This window comes from Colletotrichum phormii (genome assembly GCF_030913505.1).
Source record: "Colletotrichum phormii strain CBS 102054 chromosome Unknown BDP81scaffold_9, whole genome shotgun sequence".
NCBI classification, from domain to species: Eukaryota; Fungi; Ascomycota; class Sordariomycetes; order Glomerellales; family Glomerellaceae; genus Colletotrichum; species Colletotrichum phormii.
This window is the reverse complement of record NW_026851451.1, coordinates 854599-870182: the sequence shown is the minus strand read 5'-3', so window position 1 is coordinate 870182 and position 15584 is coordinate 854599. Positions and strand designations below refer to the sequence as shown.

General features: G+C 51.3%; 1 protein-coding gene across 1 annotated transcript; it reads right to left on the bottom strand.

The window, feature by feature from the left end:
* Positions 1–12910: 12910 nt before the first annotated feature.
* Positions 12911–13810, bottom strand: BDP81DRAFT_480958 (putative MYND domain protein; the record flags this gene model as incomplete). Its single annotated transcript, XM_060594951.1, has 2 exons — positions 12975–13810; positions 12911–12929 (listed from the first exon to the last, which is right to left on the bottom strand). Exons 1-2 carry the CDS (start codon positions 13667–13669, stop codon positions 12911–12913), a joined length of 714 nt encoding a protein of 237 aa, XP_060445792.1. The 5' UTR covers positions 13670–13810.
* Between the last annotated feature and the right edge of the window lie 1774 nt (positions 13811–15584).

The window sequence follows — 15584 nt, the reverse complement described above, 5'->3', positions numbered from 1 at the left end:
AAGAGCGGATGGAGAGGAAAGTGCGAAGGTCCGAATTGCTACGGCGGTACGGCCTAGCATTCTCGAATTGCCTTGATCCATGAACTGTGCCAGCCCACTGTACCTCTTGTCGTGTACAGAGCCAGCGACCTTTGTCTTACAAGCTGTGTTCTGGACTGGCCCTGGCCGGTGGTAGTGGTGGTGTGAGGCTTTTGTAAAGGCGGCGCGTGGACTGCTTTTGGCTTCAAGGTGGTTTGGTTTGTTCGGCGTCGGGGTGGGGAGACGCCTTTAGAACGCGCTTGTAAGCGGTAGTCGGCAAACCCAATCAGTCGACCTTCTTCTCACCCCTTTGGTGTTTACTGTGACAGGTATCCCCAAATCCATACTATTGCTAGCTATTCTGGCAGGCTTCCCAAGTTTGCTCCGAACGGCACCTTGGCCACTCCGCTGTTGCTGTTGCTGTTACGATTCGGTCTAGCCTCCGATAGATCAAGGGGCTACTAATAATCAAGTGAGTGGTATCAAGGGCATGCCAGAAAAACTTTTCCAACTTGGACGGGGTACTTGCAAAGGACGAGTATTTGGTAGGTACCTATCTTATTTCGTCTTTTTTCTCCTTTTCCAGGATGTGGCGTATTCGTTTCCCGTTTCGACGGAGACTATCCGATCACTTCAACACCTTCAGATTGAGGGCGACCGGGGCAGTGACCAGGGACAGGGCTGAGTTGTTGAACCGGACGTGGTCTTTGAAGTGAAAGAAAACGCTCAAACATGTACCGAGGCAAAAGACAAAGATACAAAATGGGTAGCTGACGGTCAAACAGCTACTTGCCTGGACTAATTCTATAAACATGTGCGGATACCTCAATGGCATCCAGTGTTGGTTAGCTCATCTCCATAATAACAGAAGAAAAAAAAGTCCGTCCATCTGTCACTCTGGTGGGAAACCCACCGCAACCACCGCCATGCGAAGTGCGGATACAGAGCGGGAAGCAGGCAATAGATGCGGTAACAATAACGTAGCTGCATCGAATGGGGTCTCTGATGAGTGGACCAGGCGTGGGCAGAGACACCAAGATAAGGTTAGGTCAGGTTAGGGTACGAGAGGCACAACTTACAAGAACTGAAAGACTCCGTCTACAAGGTTCAACGAGACTTCGGAATCCTTGGCGTGGCTTCCGATGAGGATCCCTCAGGAACGGCGCTTCCGTACATGACCGATGGAAAAGGCGGGATCAGGTAAACGACATGCAAGACGCGCAGCCCTGAGGGTCTCTGTGCCATGTCTGCGTCTCTGGCCAAGTCGAGCTCCGTCCACAGTGTCTCGTCTTTTGGTGCTGCAAATCGACTAGTTTGAGCCACGGAACGGGGTGACGGGGGCTTCTGCCCGCAACATCAGTCCGCCGACTGGACCATTCGGCTGCCGGAAAGCCCATGAATGGAGACTATTGCGCATTTTTGGCCTGGGGCAAGGTGCAGACCAGGTACGCGCCGGCCAAGGGGTGACTTGCCGTTGACTAACAAAGATGTCCGTTTTACCTAGGCTGAACGATTTACCTATTACTCTTGGGTTTGTCAGTCTTGTGTATCGGTACCCGCCTTATGATCAATACCTTTGGCCTGGCTGGCTCCGGTACGTCTCCGAATTTCAACAACCATCTGGCTTTCTCCAGAATGCGATTGCGTGTGTGCATAGGCCGGCCTCAGGTGTGTGAAGTGGTCTGGATTAGACATGGGCCACGCCCGCGTCTGGCGCTCACTTATTGCCCGCGGCCACCTCGTGGAAAAGACCCGCGGCCTGCGATGAAAGCCTTTGATAATCCGCAGCTTGAGAGAAAAGGGCCTGACATAAGCAGCAGCGTCTGCTGGCAGCAACGCAGCGCCAAACTTGGACGAAGCCCTGCGGCCCCTGCCAGCTGACAGCTGTCAGCTGGTTGCTGCAGCGGATGGAGTCGGCTTGTGGCGATGGTCGTCGTGTCATTACGTAGAAAGGCATCGATCATTCCTCCAAGCAGGGCCTTCGCCTGGTTCGAGGACGGCATTGCCAGCGAGGCAGCTTATCAATTTCCGATTGAAGAGAAGGCAACCGCAAAGATGCCGTGCCACTTGGCATGATTGTCTCTGACTTGCATACGTGCCTTGGTGCGCGCTTGGAGAGAGTTGGAGGAACGGTCTGCCGTGGACGCCGGCTTAGCGGCCGTCGCGACTCAATGACCACATTGTCCGGGATGTTGTGTGTAGGGGCACATGTGTCAAAGGGCAAAGTCAAGCTTCCCGGATTTTGCAGTGCGGTTTGATCGATGACATGGAAGGCAGGGCGGTGCCGTGCAGGTGTTCAGCCCTTGTGTGGTCGAATCGGGACCCGCCAAGACGACATCTGCAAAGAGAAAAGCGGCTTTGCGAACGGCAGTGGATAGGGCATGGCTGGCTGCGTCCTGGCGCGAGGTAATGTGAGATTCAAGATGCGACTGCGGGCCAAGGACGGAGGGGCATCCGCGAGTGAGCATCCACACAGCGTCTTCCTGAGCCCTGTTGGCGCACTTTGGACTCTTGGAGGGGTTCGCTACCCAGGGTCAGAGGTGAAAGCCAAGACGGGGTCTGCACAGGGTGGACAAGGGCCGTCGTGTGGACTGTGTGCAAGTCTTGGAAAGTCTTGGACGACCTCATGGCGTGGGACAGGGTATGGTCGTGGTCGTGTAGCGTGTGGGAGAGGGGGATTCGCAGAAGAAGCTTGATGGGATTGCGTGAGTCTGTGAGAGCGAGAGACAGAGAGAATGTTCCGTGTGTGTTTCGTTTGCCCTGGATGCTAGGGAAACTTGCGAGAGCGATTGGCCGGCCAATTTTCGTATTGTTGATTTTGTGCCTTTTGTTTTTTGCTTGCTCTCGTCTGTGAATTTTTTTTTCCTTTCTCTCTCCATCTCTCTCCATTTCTCGCCCCTCAGCTCGGCTTATTTCGGTACTTCAGAGTTTGTGTGAGGTAAAATTTCGAGAATGGGGAAATGAGAAATGGCGAAAAAAAAAAGTGAAGGAAAAAAAACAAAAAAACGTCTCTACATCTGCAGTGCAAGGTTAGGTAGGTACGGCAAAAGACGTGAAGAAGGTACTCGAGTACGTGGCTTCCTGTGTTGAAGGCAGGTCCTCTTTCCTGCAGACGCCCAGTATCGCGGCAAGCGCCGTACTGTCAAATGGTATTAGCCGCATGCGTACCCCGCACAGTGTCTGCACAAGCCGATGACGTTTGCAGCTGCGGGTTGAGTACTTGCACACCAAAGTCTGGAAGGCCCAGGAAATACCAAGCCGGCAAGAGGTACCGTACCGTTCTCCTTCCATTCCGTTGTTCTCCATTCTTCATCGGCCCCAGAATGAGAAAGTCTCCCCTTCCTCTTTTTTTCTAGTGTACCGTAGAAACTCGAGCCATTCAAACTTGCGTTAGCCCGTGCTCCCGCTGTCTTACCTGGCCTTTGGCCAATTGCTGCCTCTATTCAGAATCAACGTGGCGGAGATCAACGAGTTTTCAGTACTGAGAGAGGCTCAACGCGTCGAGTGCACGGGCTAACGCAAGTTTGAATGGCTCGAGTTTCTACGGTACCTAGGTAAGGTATTCTCCCCCTTGTTCAATGTTGTGGCCTTATTTGTACGGGTACCTTACGTTTCTCTTCATTGTTTATCCCGTCTCTCTTACTTGTCCAATCCTTCTCACTTGCAGTCTTTGACTCGGTCCAAATTGAACATTGCATCTCCCTTATCCGGACTTGCCTTTTTTCTTCTACTTTCAACACGTATTTACTTCGCAAAAGTAAAAAGAGGTAATGACTACTGACCAGTGACCATCATGGTTAAACCTCCAATCATGTGGAGCCCCCGAATCAGACCGCATTGAATCTCGGCTTTTCCCTTTCGCTAGGTACTTGTCTCCCCCACTGCATCGTTCGTACCCTGAACCCTCTCGCATCTCCAAACCTCCCTCTTACTCGCTGGGAAGGCGTTGGATGTAATGTGCTTGACTACTTGCTAGCCGCTGCTGCACCCAGCATAGTCCTTGCCGTCTCAACAACACGCCGCTCTCCTTCTTCCATCCTCCATCCGTCCACCCATCACTCAGCGTTCTACCTGGCCTTGCTTGTCTGGAGACTGACTGGCCTTTCCTTATGATCCCCCTCCTCCTCCCAGGTCGTGTGACTCTCAGTCTCGAGACTAGGAGGAATTCGGGTTTGTCGTGAACTGCGCGGCCACACAACCATGGAGCCCCCATGCACTTGTGTAACGTTTCTCGGCACCCACTCCTTGCCTTCTCATCCCCCATCTCATAATCTCATTCTCGGCAATGAGCTCATTGTCTCCCGATTCTCCTTCATCGACACCATTGGCTCGCTATCAACAGTATTCTCCATTCCTCGCCGCCGTCATCCGCAACTCCCACCCTCAACGTGCAAGGCTCCCGCACCCTGCAACTCCATGCCAGTTCCATAAGTCTAACCAGCCTCTACCCTCCTTCTCCCGCTCTTGGGTTGTCATCCCCAGATGCACTTAACTCGAGGTTGCAGTTCAAAACACTCGGGTGAGACCCAGTTGAAGCGCCCCATGCCTAGCCGTCTGTAGGCTACCTCAACAATCCAGGGGATTGGTCTACCATTCCGACGACCTGGCTTCAAGCCTCCAAGAGCCTCGGTTTGATGCCTCTTATCCGAACTAATTAGTCTTACAATATGTCTCCGTACCTCTCCGCAAATCACCTCCATGAGCCCACATGGTTGTTGCGGCCCATGCACCATGATCCATCCCCCTTTTGCCTGTTGCATGCAGTGGTGCCGCCGCACTCTGTCAGTACTTTAGTCGGACATGCGGCAGACACGAGCAATCAGAGACATGTCAACACAAGACGAACCTGCCAGCACCCGTTCCAGATTGCCGGTACGGTCGCATCATCTTGTTGCCCATGGGCCATCTTGATCTCGCTAAGGCGGTACATCCCCCCTTACCCCGGCCCTCGTTACCGTCTTATGGCTTCACTTGTGAACAGAGACACAGGCAGGCAGGCAGGCAGATAATAGTACTTGTCCGTACAGACATGATCCGTTCACCACTTGGGCAACGCGACCACAACACACACAAACACTCCACTCCTGCATTTTGTCTTCCGCTATGAGGCATTTCCCATCCATGTCTTTCAGCCCCCTCATTGACTACTCACATAGTACCTGCAATAACTCGATTCGACTCGTCTTTCCGATGCTGCGGCCGCGCCCGTTTCTGTGCCTCCTCTCTGGAGTCTCGCGCAACTCTCGGCTTTCCTCATTGGCTCACGCTAAGAGTTGATTCGATGCTCCTCTGCTTGCTCCAGTCTCCAGATGACCTGCAGACTAGCTCAACCAAAGGCGCCGGGCATCACCTTGGTTTTCTCCTAGCTACAGCAGCAAAGCAGCCATGCCATGTTAGTTGCAAAGCTGTCCAACCGTCAACGGCCCCGGAGGTCAGAGCTCTCTCTCGGAGTCTCTCCCCTTCACACCCATTCCTGCCAAGCCTTTTTGTTGTTGCTGGCCCTGCCTCCCATATACGGTATACCTAATGGCATGTGAGGTTGGAGTTGGGGTGTCTGCACGACTCTGCAGGACGAACAATAAGCATGGGATAGCTGCAGCTGGCGGCCTCTTGATTGCGGACCTCTGCCCCAGGCTCCTCCTTCTACCCGGCTGGGCTTGCTTGGCTTGGCTTTGCAGCTCTCATTTCATCCCATGAGCAGTAGCTGCTGCAGACTGCAGCACAAGGACGACTACTTCCCCTCACCGTCTCGTCAGAGTTCCACGGCCTCGAGCGGTTAATTCACTGCTTCCTTCCTGGAAAAGGCTTGGCACCGTCCATTCGGGGAACTGGAACCCGTCCGAAAGACAACCTTGAGTTCCACACTCAACCGAAAGTCCGCAGACCACGACAATCGACCCATCTCGGGGCGTAGGCGAGCGAGTAGAGGCCGCGCGGGGAAGGACGAGGAGGATGCCCTGGTATTGGTGCCAAGAACAAATCACTTTTCCAGTTTGTGCTTTTCACTAGGCTCAGTGCAGTGTATGACTGGCTTCTGGTCTAATTACCGAGTTGCTCTTCCCCATGTGCCCTCACCCCGCGTAAAGCGCTCCTTTGGCGCGGAAGACAAGCATGCGCCTCTCGGGATGTCCCAAGAAGAAGACTGCCGTTGATCTGTTTGACAAGTCACTCACCAACAGTACGATTCAACAGAGCGTACGTACGTAGCCTCGGGTTTATCCTCTTGACCACCCCCACATCCGACGGATTGGCGGTGATGTAAACACCACCTCACCTCACACCTCACACCTCACACCTCACACCTCACACCTCTCACTTCACCTTTGTCCCCGGGCGACCTCGTGCAAACAAGCTTGCAGCTCAGTGGTTCGTTTTTCTTACCCAGCAGTTCGGCGCATTCTATGATAGCTGGTGTTACGCCAGCACGGCGGCACCCTTCCCGCTCTGCACCAACCCGCCTGGCGGAAACGTCAGCCGGAACTGTTGGCGATGCATGTGCCCAGCCGGCCGGCCACCACCACGGGTAGGTATTAAGATTTAGTCTCCTCTCTCTCTCTTCTTTGACAGGCTTCTGCAGGAGGGGGGGAGGAAGGATGTCGTTTGTCCTACTGGGTTCAAACCCCTAGTCGTCGCGTCCCGATGGAGCTGTCTGGCGGAGTTGGCTCTCAGACGGTCTCACTGTCACAATCAATTGGCTATCTAGGTATTCAAACAACGTCTGGTGCAACTCGAAGATTGCATCCCAAGCTTCCCAAAGTCCCATCCCCCTTTATTAGTGCCCGCAGCAACCCCACGGGTACCTGAGGTGTTCATCGGGAATCACTAGTCAGCCCTATTGCGATCATGTACAGCTCCGTATCTCACGCGCCTGTGGTCGTTATTTCTCGTCCCCCTTGCCATTTCTTATCTTGTCGAACCAGAGAATGAGAAGTAAAAGGGTGGACCGTCGCAAGCCGCTGGCCGGTCCGGTCGGGGGGTGGGTTGGATGTGGCTGGCGGAGAGCGGTGAGCATTTTGCGTCGCGTTTCCGCTCACCTTTTGGCAACGAATTTCCCGCCGTGGCGAATCTGGTTGACGAAGAAAGATTTCGATGCTTTATAATCGGGATTGTGGTATTCGGTGGTGCTTTGGATACCTACAATCTCAGCACGTGGCACTCCGACATTTACTTCAGGGGGGTTGTTCCATCTTTCAGATATAACACGCCTGTCGAAACTTTATATCAGTTCTCATCGTGCAATGAATGGCGCCATGCAAGCGAGAACAGAGAGGCTTGCTCGTTCGGCTCGGCTAAAGCTTAGCCTGTTTTTACATTGTCTTTGTATCCCCGTCTCCTGTGAGCCTCGACTCTCACTCGTCGTCGTTTGGTGATGTTTCTTTCGGGTGAATGTGGATTCCTCTTGGAACTCCAGTACTCCGTAGACAGATATGACGAAGGAGGACCAGGAACATGCAGTGTTTCTCTACAATGTGTAACAGCAGACGAACGACTCGTTCAGAGGGGGCTGTCAGCCTGCCTTGAACTCGGCTGGAGCTGAGGTGAGACCTTGGGGTTTTGGGAAAGATGAAGGGGGGGCTTCGTTTGTGGGTGGTGTGTTGAGACATTGTGAGTTGTCTCTTGAGTGAGGCGAGGTGGTGTACATTTTTTCCATCTCAGCCGCATCAGGTCCGGCTGGTATGTTCGTCATTGCTATGGACAGGAAAACCCCCGAGCCTCGAGGTCTACACCATATCCCATTTTAGACTGCGGGCAACGTCGTGACCCGTGCTGCTGGAGGATGTGGCGTTGTTGCGGGTCGAAGTCAGCCACGTTAAGAAATACATTGTTTCCTCAAAAGTAAATGACACCAATGAGTCAAAGTTGTAGGCGTTCCGTGGGAGGGGTTCGTGCTGGGCGTTGGTAACTCAACTGCCCGGGTTGAGTCATGATCAGTATAATTTGTTATTTGATGAAATTCGGCATGACTGCAGCCACTAATGAGTTCCTTTCGATCGACGGAAGAACAAATAAGAACACCTCAGCGATACTAGCTGCCAGATCTTCATGCCTTGGATCAGTGGGCGACATCCAGTTGTCTGTATGATAGATCGTAGACGTACAATCTGAGCGTATCTCGTCGTCCTTGACACTGAAGGAAGTAGTCTTTTGGTTGTTGAAAGTCTCTCTCATGTGTGTGTCGAAAGGAATCTGAACCATGAATTAGAAAACAGCTTCGCAATAGTTCCAATGGCTGATAGGTGCGCAGCGGCTAGATATGCTATTTAATGACTATACTTATTGGCGGACACCAATGTGCCAAGTAAGTTGTATGTATCCAGCTTAACCTTCTCCGATAACCAACAGCCTCAGGTGCCTGTTGTTTGCAAATGCAAGTCGAGAACGTGGATCTCATGGACTTTGTCGAAGGGGACTTCCCAGAATGAGATTCTCATGGTCCGCACATGATGTTGTACCCCCTCCGTGAATGAAGATGAACTCTGTCATCGTGCCGTAGTTCACAGCAATTTTGGAGATGCTAATGTCAGTCAGTCAGTCTTTTGACTGCTTGGGAGATGTTTGGACTCGTCTCTGGAAGCCCCATTCCGAAAATCATGCCAGGACCATATTATAAGAACCAGAACTTGATTTTTGTAGCAAACTTCATAAACGCCACCCATGCTTATCCGCCCGCCGAGACCGGCAGTCACGTACAGAACGTTGTCATTCGGGATGAGCATTTTACTCTCAACTGGATGTGCTCATTGGCTGGTACTTAATCATCTTTGGTCGCAGGGAAACTAGGCGTTGAAGTCTCCCAAATCAGTGATGACACGCGTATTGGGCTTTTCCATCGAAGTAGGCGCCGCTGGGGGTCGCGACTCTCCCCGTCCATATCGTTGAAAGGGCCAAATGAGTAGTTGATCTTGTAGTACAGAGATAGATCAATGTCGGTGCCACCGTCACCCGCGTCCACTAACGTCTCTCGGTGTTTTACCGTTTTTTCGCTGGTCGAGGCTGGATTGCCTTTGTTGGTCTTGTCCAGGTCTACTTCTCGGACACCACCAACAGTGAGTGTTGGGTCTGTCAAACCAATAACATAAAGGAACCCGCTGGCCTGGCTCACATCGCGTGATTCACCCCCTAGTTCTGTTTGTTGAAACGGCTAGGGCCCGCCGGATTTTGCATCGTGCTTGCCAGACCAGAACTCACAACCATAGAGAATCCGTAGTATGATTGTGCGTCAATGGTGCCTTGCACATGAACTGCTAGTACTTGGTCGCATTCCTTCCCATCCACAGGAGGACCATCGACTGAGCCCCAGAATCGGGACTCACTGCAGCTTTTTCCTTGTTCTCAAACGCATCTACGTACACGTCCGTTCCCACTTTGTTGTTGAACACGTCCCGCCATTGCGACGCCGCTGGAACATGAAAACTCTGAGAAATGCTATCTTCGATTCCTAGAGATTTCACAGCGGCCTTTCAGTATCCTCGAATAGTGTAACAGTCAACTCTGACACTGTTGTTGGTGGTGTCTCTTCGAGCAAGTGTGAGGTCGAAATCGAAAGTCAGAGTGAAGACGTCAGATGCGATGTCCTTGCTTGGAAAACCAACGGGTTTACCTTGATCTGAACAGGGAATTAGCCTTGGAAGGCTGCAACTCACTCAATGGTTTCTTAGCTTCATTCAGCTTTTCTGGACAGATGAGCAACACGAGGGAGTTGTCTTTCCATCTCTTCAATGAAGCTTCAGCAACATAATCGCCCTTTATGAGCATGAAGCCAAAGTCTGTCTTGTTCGGATCTACCTCACCCGCATCAAGTTCAACTCCCATATTGACAAGACTGTAACTGGATCTTACCAGATCGAAAGCGTCGCCAAGTTCGACCAAGTTCGTGTGTGGTAGTATCTGGTTTTCTATGGCGTTGCTACTGTCCCAAACGCCATAGGGATCGTAAGAGATCAGGCTGGTTCAACTGACCTGGGCTTCCATCCCTGTCAAGTCAAAGTGTCGGAGGGAACAGTATGCAAATGGGGCCGTGAATGCCAAGATGTAGTCTTTACCGCTCGCTTGATGGCTGCGAGAAGCTCCAGTCTGTAAGAAGCGCGGTATAGTTCTCGCTATCGCCTTTGAAACCACCTTGATCGTCGGCACCAGTATACTCCCTGTCTATGAATTTTTGAGCATTGTCCCGTCATCTGGTTGCACAGTTAGATTCTTTACATCGGACCTCCATTCCATCTCGCAATATAAAAAGGTGTCCACCGAAATCTAGGTACTCGTTCGTGGGTTGAAGGCTAACTATTGCACCAAATAGCTAGACTTGTCAACTCCATTGTAGCCGTACTCAGATAAGGACCAAGTCGGCTTCTCGACGAGACAGCGAGTTTCCTTGTTCGATGCCATGAAAGGGAAGACCTTCTGCCACGGGCCGGGGATGCTGAATGTCCAACCTCCCAGCGCGATGACGATCTTGAGGTTTAGATTCTCGGCTTCGACGTTGCCGATAGACTTGTACAATTCAGTGTCAATACCGTCCATTTGAGTTAGTAAAAAAGCGTCAGTGATATAGCCAAACGTGACAAACAAGTGCGTCAAGAGGTGAAGGGTGCTTCTCCAAGACCCATAGTACCACAGGGACCCATGACCCTCATATAAAATCGTCCAGGGCAAGGGCATGCAGAGTCTCCGAGTGTGAGACGTCACACCTGCTAAAGAAGTATCCGCGGAAGGTCCGGCCGGGCTGAATAGAAGATTTCAGCACCAGCAGGCTGGCCAGAACCTTGTGATATTGTCAAAAAGCTGCTTTTGGATTGACTAACAGGCAGCGCTGGTAGAGACATGGCATCAGTTTCCTACGAACCGATGCAGGAGTTCATCTCACCGAATTTAGGTACGAAGAGGTCTACTCATCCTCAGGTCTGACGTCCGGTGAGTGGATGGACCGCCGCAAGGGGCGGAAGCGGGGCCGGCCGGGGGTGTTTCCGGTTCTTAGAACCAATACACAACTTCCCAAGGCAGCATCACGAGTGGGTTGGCAAACTTGAGCTCGCGCATCATTATTACCTTGGTTTGTGGTCGTTTGCGGTGTTCTGTTCTATATCTAAACGTACCTTGGACTCACAATGAAAAGATCATGTGAGGCGGGCTTGCCCGTGGCTTCTTAAAATGGCATGTTTAAAACCGCAAATTCAACCAAGAGCCAACGACAACTTGACTGCTAGGTAGGTACACAATTTCTTGATTGGCAAATGGAAGATTCTCTGAGGGGGGCAAGAAAGGTGTAAGTTGATTTGTCGAGGCCTGAGGTACAGTCAGGTATTCGAACCTACTAACTTAATTGGACCCTGACTTCCTATTTCCCTGGACGTACTCCATACCCGACTCCGCCGCATTAGCCCAGGGCAATCACCCCATGAAGCCGCAGTGCAAACAAAGCAAGTACGAATACCTACAGATACGATAACGTTGCTAGCGCAAGTTAACCAGGATCCTGCAGGTTGACCGTCCAAGTTCCAACAAACATTAACACATGGGACTCTGAATGAACTGCCTGAGTACTTAACAGACAGAAAATCCCCGAAGTGCAAGGCTCATGGTCATCAACGAACAGGTAGACACCGCAACATCTGGTACAGATCTCGCATGTGCATTTCGCCTCCTGTGGCAATCTTTCAGTCCGGCCTACCCTTCACGGGGTCTTCATCTGCCATCGACTTGCTCGCTGCACTCCCGCAAAACCTGCGCTCCGTGGAACTGAGCTTTGTATCGTTTGTTAAAGGCCATGGCGACTACAGGGAGCTGCTCTTTGCGATTTGCGATACGTTGAGCTGGCGGGAGCGAATAACTACCGCGAGACCTCGTTTGATCATCCGACATTTTCTCTGTGTTCCGTTGGCTGGGCGGGCTGTTTGGATTGAGGACGCGTTGCAGAGATCCTTATACGATGGCTGTGAGAATCCGTATCCGATACCTCGACAGATCGCCGAGTAGACGGGTCAAACTCTTACATGGGGACCTGGAATTTCACAAGTTGGCCATGGTTTCGGAATGGGAAAGGATGCATTGGAGCCGCAATTTGAAAGACCTTATGAGTCCGAGGATAAGCTTATCGAAATGGGGATCGTCGAGAACTGGAAGGTTGCCTTTTGGATTCCTTGGGTCAGGCTACATATTTCCGGCAAAGCCACCCTGGCGAGATCGGATGGGTTGAAAATGAAATGGTGAGAAAAATTGAAGGGGACGGGAATGATTAAGGTGCGATATCACCGGGACGATGGCTGAAGTTGCCCTATACTTGGTGAAATGGAATTTCTTCTAAAGGATGGTGAAGGGACAAGCCAGATAGATGGACATGTAAGTGAGAGGGAAGTAATTGTATGGGCGGCAAGGGGTTCGAAACTCTGCACCCACCACCGGCGAAGGCCAAAGGTACGGCGCGTTTCCCATTGCTGACGCTATAGAGACAGAGATCTCTGACAACACTCTTCGTTACGAGGTTCGTCAACGGAGCTGGTCACTTTAGAGATATCAGTACTACTTAGCCACAATGCAAGATAAGAAATGACCATCGTAACTGGGGTCTCACTTGTTTGAATACTGAAATTGATGTTTTTTCTCTTGGAATAAAAAAGCTTTTATTACCACCTTGCTAGAACAATCAGAGGTATATTACGAAAGGCCTTTTTATTTATTTATTTTATCTGCCCCACGGCCTTGTGAGCAATAGGGCAGAGAAACTAAACAAATAAAAAAGCCTTCCGTGCTGAACCTCTGATCATCCCAGTAAGGCGGCAACTAACAACCGCGTCTCCTTACTGCTTCATCCATACCCGCCCATACTCTCCTGACTTTCTCCCACCGTTCCGACGTCCCCAATGACAACTTCACCTTTTAATAACACCTCCCATCCTCACGACCTGAAATCCGACCTGTTCATCGTAGTAGTATCAATAGTCGACCCCATCGCCGCAGACCCATACGCCCCGCCCTCCATCGAAGCCATCATCTTCCTCATCGGCGTACCATCCTGCCCTCCCGGACCCCTCAAATTCACCGCCTCGGCAAACATGCGCAGCTGCATCGGGAACCGCGGGTCGCCATAACGCTCAATGATATCAGCCTTCTCGACAGCGGACCCCAAGTCATAATAATCATCATCATCATCCCCCTCCGCCCCGCCCAAGCGCTCGCACGCCGCCTGCTTCTCGGAACTCCACCAAGCGGGCAACAACCCCTTCCGCTTCGCAGCTTTCTTCACAAACCCTCGGAACCCTTCCAGTCCGTCCTCCGCGCCGCCGTAGATGCTGTCCTCGGCCGCCTCCCCGTCGATATTATACTCGTCCTCGACGTGCAGGCGGTAGGCGTCAATAAGCAAGCGGTAGACGTCCGCCTCGGGCCGGTCGTGGAGCCAGGTGCCGTTGTCTAGCTTTGTAAAGGGCCGGGTGATGGGTTGGTCTAGGCCCTTTGGCGGGGATAGCGCGGTGCCGGTGGATGTGGTGTTGCCGGCGCGGGGTTGTGCGGAGGCGTCGGTGAGGCCGCACGTCTTTTTGTGGGACTTCCAGTCGGCTTTTTGGCAGTCGCGGGAGCAGTATGGTGTTGTGGAGCACTTTGCGCAGTTTTTTAGGGTGACCTGGGGAGGTCCCTTTTTACAGACTGTGCAGGACGACATGTTGTTTGAGATGGGTTGGACGGGTTAGAGATTGAGGGAGTATCTGGAAAGGGATCAAGATCGAGAGTGCCTACTAAATACTGACAGAATCCATGCATGCTTCTACGCGAGTCATGGACATAACCCATTCGGAATGGTCTGACCATCACGAAACAGGCCAGACTGTCATTTCCACCTGGTCCTAGCTCTGCAAGACTTATTAGGATAGCATTAGGCCCACAAGCCTGTGGTGATTCCATCCACTCTTTAGTACGAATAGACTCTCTTTTCTGCTCACTCATATATGTGTTACGGCCAGCTAGTCGTAGGGGTAGTTTGCAGAAGTTGAGGCTGCGGAACTGGTAACAGTAATCGTAGTCGTGGAATAGTTTCAAGGAAACTATGTCTGTCAATCGTAAGGGTAGGTAAGGCTTCGGTGATCAATCGTAGTCTTGTCAAGGTAGTAGCTGAAAGCGGATGTTAATCCTGATACGAAGTTAATTGCTGAAGAGCTATGGAAAGTCTGTCCTAGAGTCCGGCTCGAGTCCATCCTATATACAAGTCCTGGTCCTGAACATATCCCTTGTCAATGATCAGTTCCTCTGATCGGGTGAGCGCTCATTGTTCGGCATGAGCGCTCATGGTCCCACCATGGTCGCTCATGTCTTATCTTATCATCACGTGACTTGTACCATAGTTCTTCCGTTCCGTGAGAGGGTGCCTAGTGTCCCTTATCTCCTGCATATGTGGTGTATTATAACCGCCGCGAGCCTGCGGGGCAGGCCCTGTTCTTGGTCATGCATGTTGGGTTGTAACAATATGCATATTCCGCTGGCCACCCTGAATTACCGTCAGATACCTGGACTGTCGTCGAACGAACGGCAGTTGGACTATATACCCAGGGAAGTACCTACATACCTCCCCACACAGCCTCCCTGCAGAAGGCACCTTACCATTTTGGCTATATCACGTAAAAAACCCTAATCATTTAAGATAGGGAATTGATAGAGCGGCGTCCGGAATTGATACAGCGGCGTCCACCTTACAGCGGCGTCCGCGTTCACGATTTTAATTGGTTGAAAATTTTATTGTTAGTGCATGCAGATTCTGCCACTTTTCTTTGAAGTACCCATCACTTTTCATAGTTTCTTCAACGCGAATCTGCCTCAAAGGAGCTTTATCTTCAAGGCATAATAGACGCGCATAATGTCCTCTACGTCCAAGTCCAGACGTAATCCACGTCGCCGAGCTCAAGATAATAGCTCTAATAATCAAATCCGTCCTACAAAACGCCGACGCTCCGACAATAACAAAATACCATCATCTCCTACTTCAGACAGCAGCTATCCTAGTATTAGCCAGTTCTATAGATTTAACGATCCTCATACTCAAAGCGACTTCATTAGCGAGCTTCCAGGCAGGGTAATACAAGAAACACGGCCTCTTTCATACCATCAGCCATACTACCCAGGGATCGAGCCTAGACTCTACCTTAAACGCAATTTTCCTAATAGAACGCGTTCTCTTCAACCTACTACTCTCCCTCGACTCTCACCAGCGCGCAGCCCCTCCCCTTCTAACGAAGAATCTCGACGGCCTACACTCTACCTTACGCGCCGTTTTCTAAGAGGGACATAGACTACCCAGCGTACTACCCTCCCCCGAATGTCGCCAGAGCTAAGTCCCTCTCCTTCTTACGATGAATCTTAACAACCTACCCAACCTACTATAGAATAGTTTAATAATGTTCTTGAGCTTGTTATGCGAGTAGTTGGGACTAACCAAAGGTTAATAACTACCCTTATCCAACAATACGAGCAAAGCCGTCTATGGTAAGAAACGTGGGGTTCTTAGACAAACCTACCACCCTATTCACCCCCACGACAAAACCCCCTTTAAGTCCATTATCTTTCTAGACTATAGCTTCCTATCGTAC